The sequence below is a fragment of the Astatotilapia calliptera genome, chromosome 18 (assembly GCF_964374335.1).
Source record: "Astatotilapia calliptera chromosome 18, fAstCal68.1, whole genome shotgun sequence".
In the NCBI taxonomy this organism is placed as follows: Eukaryota; Metazoa; Chordata; class Actinopteri; order Cichliformes; family Cichlidae; genus Astatotilapia; species Astatotilapia calliptera.
In genome coordinates, this window is record NC_137439.1 from 13266747 (window position 1) to 13277170 (window position 10424).

The 10424-nt window shown below is 39.0% G+C and overlaps 1 protein-coding gene across 3 annotated transcripts in view; it reads left to right on the top strand.

Annotated features, from left to right (window-relative positions):
- Positions 1-9358, top strand: part of myo9b (myosin IXb) — a 31285-nt gene extending 21927 nt beyond the window's left edge. The window contains exons 24-41 of one of the 3 annotated variants that reach the window (XM_026149528.2): positions 422-500; positions 735-926; positions 2852-2937; positions 3047-3126; positions 3448-3632; positions 3978-4082; positions 4229-4399; positions 4491-4523; positions 4610-4721; positions 4809-4882; positions 4985-5177; positions 5356-5484; positions 6313-6418; positions 6492-6623; positions 6722-6845; positions 7400-7497; positions 7586-7719; positions 8317-9358. In XM_026149528.2, coding sequence (XP_026005313.2) covers positions 422-500; positions 735-926; positions 2852-2937; positions 3047-3126; positions 3448-3632; positions 3978-4082; positions 4229-4399; positions 4491-4523; positions 4610-4721; positions 4809-4882; positions 4985-5177; positions 5356-5484; positions 6313-6418; positions 6492-6623; positions 6722-6845; positions 7400-7497; positions 7586-7715 — 2029 coding nt within the window. In that variant the 3' untranslated portion in view covers positions 7716-7719; positions 8317-9358. The remainder of the gene's footprint in view (positions 1-421; positions 501-734; positions 927-2851; positions 2938-3046; positions 3127-3447; positions 3633-3977; positions 4083-4228; positions 4400-4490; positions 4524-4609; positions 4722-4808; positions 4883-4984; positions 5178-5355; positions 5485-6312; positions 6419-6491; positions 6624-6721; positions 6846-7399; positions 7498-7585; positions 7720-8316) is intronic. The other 2 variants (XM_026149525.2, XM_026149527.2) reach the window with 2 other exon arrangements.
- The last annotated feature ends 1066 nt before the right edge of the window (positions 9359-10424 follow it).

Consider the following 10424-nt stretch of genomic DNA (forward strand, 5'->3'; position numbering starts at 1 on the left):
TCTGGAAAAGAAGACAAAAAATTTTTTTGGACAGATGAAATCACCTGAAATTATGTCAGTTTGTCCAATTACCTTTGAGCCTCTGAAAATGGGGGACTGTCTGTGATTTTGGTTTTTTGGGTTTTTTTTAAAGGCTGTAATTCCTAAACCCTGTACAATAGTACTGGTACAACCCTCGAGTTAAAGCTGCAAGTCTGCACAGTCTGCCTCAAAACTAAAAAGACAAAACTACAAAGATGATACCATTGTCCAAATAGTTATGGGTCTAACTGTATGACATGCTTTCTGTTTAAGCATCTTGAATAAGTATTTCTGCCTTAAGATCCTAAAGTATAGATTCTCATGCTATTAATAATGATTGGAAAGTGTTTTATATTTAGTCAAACAATCACTCATTGCTTTTATTTCCCTCTACAAACAGCACCAAAAAGTCCATGTCTGCAGATGAACTTTCCAAGATCAGCTCATCAGGCTCTGACAGCTCATCTTCAGTCAACGAGGTAACATCAGCTCCTGTATCAGTGATTGACCTAAAAAGTTTAATTTAACCTGTCTTTATTATTTTTGTGCTCTTATTGAGTGATTGTTAGTGTCCTTGCTGCATGTATGATAGTGTTGTAGCTTTGTGTACTGTGAGCTAATGTTACAGTGAAAAACACATGAAAGGAGGCTTCTTGCACATCAAAGGAGGTCTCGCAGACCTCGTACCTCATCACTTTCCCTGGCCCAATTAGGTCAAGGTCCGGGTCCGCAAGCGCAAGAAACACAAGCGGCGCTTAGCCTACGCCCGCAGTGGTTTGATGTGTAACTTTGCTGGCTCCAAGGAGAGCGAGTACTGGAGCTTTCCATTGCCGCCCATAAGTCCCTGTGTGGCCAGTCTGACGAGCTTGGTCAGTAGCGCCGATGTCCAGGACCTCAAATCCAAGGTTGGATATAGGGATTTTTTTGCCAACCAGATCTCTTCTCTGCATGCAACTCTTGCATGTGTATGTACCAAATGGTTGGATAGCTTGGATTGTTCTGGGACTTCTGATTTCTGCTGTGCAGGCCAGGACAGTGAAAAATGGGCTGTTGCTTTCAAGCAGAAGGGAAATATTAAAGCCCGTTTTTAAAGCTCATTTCTGATCTTTCTTGTCTTTCCGACCAAAATGAGGAGAGGGTCAGCAAGGACAGAATATTAGAATATGAAAAGAATATTATTATGTGCTCTGATGTCAGTGTGTTTGGTCACTTCTTGTCGTTATGGTTATGCAACACAAACTAACATACAGTATTTAATAGGCGGCCATTATTAAATCAGTTTTGATTTATTAACTTATCATCAAGTCTTTTTAATTGTGGACTGAAACTTCTATTAATATTTAACTATAAGGAATTGTACATATTAAAGTAACATATGTTCCCCTTGACCCTGATAATGCATATATGCAAATATGACTTGTTGATTTCCTCTTTACAGAGCCATCCTGGTCTATTAACGACTGCTTAACATTAGGGCTGCCACAAAAAGATTATTTTGTTAGTAACCGATTATTTTTGCAATTAGTCGACTAATCAGATCATCATCCATTGGACGTAAAACGTACAGCTTATTGCACCAGCATGCATGTGCTCTTATATAACTATCATTAGCTTACAGCTTGAAGTGTTTAAGGTATGTGCTAACTAAAAATAAAGACAAGATGATAGTTTATTAAACTTTTAATTTTTAAATTTGGAGTAAACTCTCTACCATCTCACACTTCTGTTTAATCGGTTTTCTGTTTGACGTTTATTCAGCTGTGTGAACAATATAACAGTAGTTATAGTATAGATTTGAATGCTCGAGGTGTAAGTGCAGCCACTCAGCCTGTACTGCATGTGTCACAAGTTAAAAGACAAAGGCAGACTATGCTTACAGGATGTGATGTTACAACACTAGTGAAATATTAATGTGTCATATTTCAAACGTATTTCTTTGTTCTAACAAAGAAAATTAAAATCATGATGAACAACAGGAGTAGTGATTACTGTAACTATATCACCAAGTAAACTCGCAACATTTTTAAACATTTTGTTGTTCAGCAGCAACAAGACTGACGGACTGTGTTTGAGGTAATATCACAAATGTCACAGATTTAATATTTGGTGTTTATTTGCTGGCTTGTCGGTAGCGGCCCTTTAAAAGCAAGTCTACCACACATCTATTCGACCAACTGATCTGCGATGCCAGTTAATCTGGAACACCGGCTCTAGTGAGCCTTAACCACCCGGCTAGCTATCGAGCTGGTGGGTAACAGACGTCTCCGAAAACGTCAGGGCACTTTTGCAAATATGTGATGTCTTGATAAATTGGGCAAATATTTGAAGTTTACACAGCTACATTCTCGCCTAAAAATATCTTAAAAGTTTATTTTGTGACCCAAAAAGACACCCGACACAAATCTGGTAAAAGGGAGGACGCATTTGTCGCAGCATTTGGAGGAGTCTTTGAGTTTGGACATCCTTTGTCGCATCGCTGTTACGTAATCGACCTGCAAATGCGACTTCCGAAAGATGCAAAAGACACCTCTGAACTTGGACACAGCTAAGATACCGAAGACTGCTTCTTCTTCTTTGGCGTTTAACGGAAGCTGGTGATGGACTGTCACTATTGTGCTGCAGTTATATCATGTGCATTGGGTGTGGTTTGGTGGAGGCACTTGTAAATTTAAATGTAAGCCTTTAAGATGATATTGGTGCTTGCGCAGCAGGGGAGCACGGTTGGGGGGAAAGGAGTGACTGTCACTTTGGATCAGAACGTGATTTGTTTTGTTGTTGTTGGCTTCTTTACACAATTTGTGCTCCAGTTTTTAAAATCTTTGTGTTTCAGATAACTGATGGCTCAACGTTCTCCCTTCCAATCCACAACACCAATGAGGACAGCATAGGACATCACGACACCAGCACCCCTGATAGGTGAAGCCCTCACTCAGTTAATTTATAAAAATTCAAAATCCAACATTAACGTTCTGTGGTAATTTGATATTCTGCTACATGGAATTTATGCAGGTTGTCTTTTTTGCAGGACTTGGTCTCTCGGTAAATTCCTGAGGAAAATGGCACCCAGAATATCCCCCAGCAGTGAATCTCCAACAGATAAAGCAGGTAACCACAAGTCTGGAAATGCAGATTCAGTGTATTTATATAATGCAACACTGATGACACTTTAATGACTGACATGTAGTAAACTTTAAATGGGCTGCAGGAGATATTTAAGTCAAAAGATGTTGGATTTAGAACTGTATTTGATACGTTTTATAGCTTTAACTGTTGGATAAAGACCTCCTCCATGGCCATTCCTGCTACACCAACATAGTTTTAAAAAATGAGCATTTCATTAAAATTACAGGATTTAACCTTCAGTTAAGTCAAATCTTATTGTAATGTTATTACTAATATTGCTATCTGTCCTTTTGCTGCCAACAGTCACCTTCTCCAAGCACACTTCACATTCTAACCAAACGACAAACCAAAACAGTGCGAAATCAAATCGTAACCCCACCATTCGAATCAGCCGTGCCACACGGGGGTTGCAGTGGGACTCCTCTCTGGACCAAGAGGTTACTGACAGCAAGGAGCTACGAAACCTGGATGAGTTCCTTGGGAATCAGGTGAGATCACAACTTAAGAGGGAGAAGGAGCAGGTTTCTAACTTGAGTTTAAACCCACACGACTCTCTCATTTATACCATAAATGTGCTATTTTCAGGACTTACTTCTTAGGTAGATTATCATTGTACACATAGATGGGCAACATGAAATGGGTCCCAGTTATAGCCAGCCCAGTTATTTTACACAACTTTAAAACCAGATTTACAAGTTATTTAAAAAATTCCTTTTTTGGCACTAAATATTGTCCATATTTAGCACATTATTTCCTGTCTTCAGCTTCAATATCAGCTATCCACGTTTAGAAAAACGTCTAGTTGTTCACACTTTCCTCACCTTTGTCATCAGGTGAATGAGCTGCAAACTAGAAAGGATCTGTCGCCAGCTGAGACGATTTTTCTCACAGCCACGATGCAGTTCAGAGAGAACATCAAAGACATGTACTCTGTCCAGGTCAGTCAGTGTTTTAACTTGTTGGCTCAAATGACAGAGGAATATGGAAGGCAGCTTTTTCATGTTTTCCTTGTGAAAATCTTCATTTTTTTTACACTTTTACTGACCAAATAGCTTGAAAATAATAATTCTGTTGGCACCCTCAGAAGCCCCAGATTCACTACAAAGATCTGATGAAAGGCTTCCATAACAAGGTGAACACGCTAGCAGGAGCCACTGAAAAGGGAGAAGTTCCAATGGTGGTAAACCTCTTCCAGTCTGTGCTGGACGGCTTCATCAGGGCCACAAAGAAACGAGCAGCGTCTGAACCTGCAAAGGTAAATTTTATTGCATTCGGTCGATCCTCAGTTGCTAAAATACTTTAAGAGTACAGCTCATTTATATGTATATTTCCCTTCTGGGTTCTAGACGTTGAAGAAGAGAAGGAAAAAGGATAAAAGTGTAAGTGAAATATCATAATTGAATTTACTTCTCGTGAATCTTGCTGAGTCTCATGAGGGATCTTGCTTTATTTCTTGTGTCTACAGCTTGACAGTCCTCTGGATCACCTGTTCAGCACATACCAGGTGAACATTATGCAGTCATGTGACTTGTGTGGCTCCTACATCTGGGGAATGGAGAAAGCCTATATGTGCAGTGGTGAGTTAAGAAAACAATTTGTATGAGCATTTCAAGAAACAATAGACAGTTCAATTTGACTGTGTTTTCCTCCTGTTTTTATTTTAGCGTGTAAGTTGATATGTCACAAGAAATGTCTGAGCAAAATCATCACGGACTGCTCGACACGGTGTGCCAGGCAGGTAGGTATTTTTCAATCAAATATCGTAGTATGAAAGAATAAGTATAAAAACGTTCCCTTTTATTGCTTGAGACTCATGTCTACTCTTCTTATCTTGTGATAGGATGGCAGTTTACCAGCCTCAGCTCACTTTGGCGTGCAGGTGTGCGCCCTCACCAGTAAAGCCAACCCCGTGCCCATAGTGATGGAGACGTTGCTGATGCACGTGGAGCTAAACGGCCTCTACACCGAAGGGATTTACCGCAAGTCGGGCTCGGCCTGCCGAGCGAAGGAGCTTCACCAGGTTCTGCAGAAAAGTAAGAAATTAATGAAAGTTGAAATGCACGAAGTTTCCAGAAAAACTATTTTACAAGAGTATAAATTCTAAAAAAAAGTCATCAAATCTCCATAACCTAATGGCAAAAAAAGCCATTTAAAATAACCTCTTTTTGAGTATAATTTTTTGTGTGTGTGTGACCTGTTTTTTACCTTCAGATCCTGAGACAGTATGTTTGGATAACTACCCGATCCACACCATCACAGGCCTGATTAAACGCTGGCTCAGAGAGCTGCCTGACCCCCTCATGACATTTTCCCTCTACCACGACTTTCTGCATGCTGTGGGTGAGGAACTGTTTAAACTTTGAGCACTTTTTTTTTTTTTCAGAAATGCCTTAATTCTCTGCAAACATCCTCTTAGACTTTGGTTCCATGTTTACATGTTAGTGTCACACAGCTTCTCCACATTTTTAATTACCTGCTCAGCCACGTCCCAAAGGTCCTCCACTTTATTGAGATCTGGAGACTGTGGAGGTCATTTAAGTACAGTGAACTAACTGTTCAAGAAACCAGATTGAGATGATTTGAGCTTTTTGACACAAGAGCAATGACACAATGTGATCTTCGTTTGGCACAGTTGGTAACAATATGCAGGTAGGTGTGGCATTCTGAGATGCTTATCAGGGCATTTTCAGCCAGAGAACTCCTGTTCATTCGGTTTCTGATCATTCTCTGTAAACGTTGTGTAAGAAATCCCAGTAGATAAAACACTTTCTGAAATAATCAGACCAGCCTGTCTGGTACAAACTACCACACCACAAAGTCTACTTTCTTCCGCATTCTGATGCTCAGTTTGAATTTAAGCTTGTTACTTTTACCATGTCTATATGTTTAAATGCATTGACTTGCTGTCGTGCATTTGGTTAATTAGATATTTGTGTTAATAAACAGTTGAACATGTGTAACTAATAATGTGGCGTGTTATGTGTATATGTTATTGCTTAAAAAGAAACATAGCAGTTATAACTGTGTGACTATTCTGCATAATATTGACAGACACTATGTACATGTTGACTCTGTGTTTCAATGGTGACTTTAAAATTTTCAGTATTTTCAAATATAAACAAATGTGAGTGCAGATATTTAAAATTTCCCCTGTTAATTCATCCCCAGAATTACCCGAGGAAGAAGAGAGAATAAAGGCCGTGTACCAAAAGCTCGAAGAACTTCCTCCTGCTAATTTCAGCACGTTAGAGCGGCTGATCTTTCACCTTGTCAGGTAGGCAGAGTCGACTTTTCTTCAGTCATGTGGTGAAAGTCCAGTGAGATTTTGACCCGTTTGTTTCTCTCAGAGTTGCAAAGGACGAAGAGCACAATAAGATGTCACCAAGTGCACTTGCTATTGTGTTTGCCCCCTGCATCCTGCGTTCACCTGATTCTGATGACCCCCTCCTCTGTATGAAGGACGTGCCTAGGACTACACTGTGAGTGATCATATTGTGCACTACTGCAACTTTACACAGTCCTTGTTAGACACTGTATTTCTAAAATAATAATAATATTAATTGACTGTTTTGCACAGTTGTGTGGAGATCCTGATCACTGAGCAGTTCAGGCGCTACAACGAAAAGATGCAAAATATCCAGGAGCTGGAACACGCGGAGGCCATGGCTGTCAATCAACTCAGACTCAGAAGACAAGCCACGGTGAGAGGACGCTACAAAGGAAGAGCAGAACAAATGCGACACCAAACAGCGTTTGTTTAACTGCATCAGTCCGGGTGATGTTTTGCATTAAGACAGACCCTGCTAAAGAGAAAAGTAAACTATCCCAGAAACACATATTGGAACTGTCCTTTCTGGGGTTCAGTGACTGCTCCAAGCTCGAGATGCGTTGTTTGTGGTCTTCCACCGCTTCCCACACAGCTTGAAATTTGGTCTCATACTTCTTGTAGGTGTCTCTTATTTCTGCCAAAGGTTCAGCTTTGTGCTCTGCTAGCTTCTCGGTTAGCGGAGCTGTGATTGTGCTAGCAAGGCTCGCCGACTCATCACGTTCTTGTTCCTCTTTCTTCCTATTTTTCGACATTTTCCAAAATAGCGGGCGCAAATGGTCCTTAGCAAACAGTTCTGAGCACAAAAAAAGTAAAGTAGGTAAATGATTAAGTAGAAGTTATAAAAGTTCGGGAGCACTAACAAATACGAGAGAGAGAGAGATAAACCCACAGATAGCTCACAATAATGCTGCTCTGGCCTCTGTGCAGGTTGTTGAACAGTCTGAGCTCAAGGTTCCACAGGAAACACAGCCTGATGAAGCGGTGAAGACCCTCCTTGAAAGGATCGAGTCCCTCAAGCAAGAAAAGTGAGCTAGTAATGTTTACTTCTAGTTGTACTCCTTTTATTCCTCTTATTTCTCTCATTTGAATGTTAATATCTTTTTTTGTTTACAGGTTGGACTTGGTCTCCAGGTTGCCTGAGCTGGATCAGGAAGAATCTGACATTGAAAACTTAGACTCCTCATCATGGTTGAGCACCGACAGCCTGGACCTACTAGGGACACTGGACTTGGAAGGTCAGTAAAGAGGTATGGTATTTTCGCCTTCCTCTGGGTGTAACAATGAGAGTTTGTCACTTGGTTAAACATTGTAAAGTTGTTTTTCACAAACCACCATTCACTTAACCTGTGTTCTGTGTTTTTTGATGTCACTGAGCTGGTCCGGGGTCTGTTTTGGCCACTTTAAAGTTTTTGCTCTCTCTCTCTCCCTCCCTCCCTCCCTCCCTCACTCTGAGAGTGTGTTTACTTTTGTTTTTTTGGGAGGGGGGGAGGGGTTGTTTTTTGTTTGTTTGTTTGTTTTGATATGATAGTATCTTTCACTTGCACTGATCTCTCATTATAGTGCAAAGCTTTAAAGTACATATTCAACACTGAACCAACTTCAGGTGTTATATCTGCCGCATTTCTAATGAAATTACAAAAGAACAGGCCTCGCCTGGCCATGAAACACATGTAAATGAGGAATTATGTATAAATCGCAGTAATTCCCTAACAATAAATCTTTCTTTTTTTTTTTTATAACACAAAAATTATGTCTTAGGTTAACAAATTATGACCTAAACGGGAGCTTCTCTTGTGTACTACATCTGCCATACCAAGTGTGTTTAGTAATGTTTGTGTTCTCAGGAAAACCAATCACGCATGTGAAAACCCAGGAACCTGACCTCCCTCCCAAACCTGCTGACCTGACACAGAGAATTAGACATCTAATGGTTCAACGCGATCATGAACAGAAAGAGTTCACATCTGGAGAAAAAGCAGATGTTATCCAGCCTCGAAAAGACACTCCCTCCCCAGCCAGCACGCCCCAGATAGCCAGTAAGAAGTTTAACGGGAGCTCTGACGACCTGGACATCCCTTACATTGACGAGGATGAAGATTTAAACGGAGAATAACACCATAAATTGTTATAATTTGAAAAATTCCCAAATGTGTATTAATGGAAACAAAAAAGTGTGCGCTTTGTTTTGTAGACGTTTCGATTTGTCCATGCTGGTATGGAAATGAACTGCTTTGAAAATGTATATGTATTTAATGGGAGATGATGCTGACTGTTCTTTCGGGGGAGGTTTTATTATTATTATTATTATTATTATTATGGCAGATCTGGATTAGTACTTCTCTTTGTATCAGTATACTGCGTGTAATTTTTTTAACCTATTTCAGAATTGTACAGCTCTGATTTTAATAAAAGGCAGATATTTTTGACGTGTTCTTTGTGACGAGCTCCGTCAAGAAATATAGAACGTGATAAAGAGCACTCAAGTACACAAGAGTGTCTTTTACTAATTAACTCTGAGCTCAATCACTGTGTTACTAATGAATGCCTTGTGTGTTGTTGGGGAATAAATAGCTTGTGCTTGTACCAGAAAACTTCTGACCTTGTACATAAAGTGATTCTGTCTCCTAAAGACTTCAGTGCTGCATTTTGTGTTCTCATCCTGCTCACAAAGACATCCCTTTAGTTGTATTTCTAGTTATATTGATTTAATTCTACACTACTGTGACTGATTAAGTTTACCTGACTGACTTTATTTGCTATTGCAAAGCTGTGCAACTTCACCAAGTCAGCATCTGTTTATAATTTCGTTTTCTTTTTTATTTTAGGACATCATCCAAGTTTTGCCAATATCACCGACTGAAATAAACCAAATGTTATCAAGGCTCAGCGTGCTGCAACATCCTCTAGTCACTAATGTACTTATTTTCTGTCATGTGTTAAAGGTTAATAGGAAAAATTTATTTTGATTATTTTATTACTCAAGTCAAGAATAAAAAATAAAAAAATGAAGCTGGAAATCGGGTCAAATCATAACAAGCTGAATTTAAATGTAATGCTGTTGACATTCAAACTCATATTTGCGGCAAATTTAATAAGTGAGTATTTAATTGGAATAAGTGTTAGAGTATTTTTTATTTATTCCAATAGCTGGGAAATTACAGTGTTACAGCAGTCAACAGTGAAACACAACTCAGTAAAACAAACACAACATCGGAGAATGAAGTAAAGGTATGAAATTACACTAGAATAGAAAGAAGTGAAGCCCTGACCACATCAAAATTGAAATGTCAGACAATTGGAGCTTAAATCTAAAATGTATGCAGATATTGTCATATGAGGTGGTTTTGAAAAACTGTGACACTGGAAAAAAAATCACATCACATGTGAAAATATCAAGTTATCTCAAAATCTTTACTTAAAAACTTTACATTTCTAGTTATTTACTGGGAGGCTTGAGTTGGTAAGTTCAAATTGTGAGATTCTTATGTTATGCCTGTTGGAGAGATACAGTTCTAAATTTCAATGTTCTTGTATAACAGCCATAAAGTTTTTACTGTTTAATTCTAAATGAGATTTCAGTCACAAAAATGTGAGTTCAATAATGATATTAATTGAATTTCGTCTTCATTGATTACGCTCTTCAGAGGGCCAAACTTGGAGGTACATGGTTTGTTTTGCTTTATTTGTGGCTCACTGTGAATGTTACATCTGCACACATCCTGTGGTGGTTTTGCGTTTCCATTACCCAGAAGTCTAAAACTTTCATTTGTTTTAATTTTTTTTCTTTTTCTGCTACACAAGCAAAAAGAGGCACCAGCCCCTATTTGCTTTACATAGTAAATTTTATGTTTATATATAACTAGACCGTTTTTGCTGATATTTTAAATCATAATTTTCTAAACTATTTCACATTTCTTATTTGTTTTTATCAATTGGTGTTTACATATTTTCT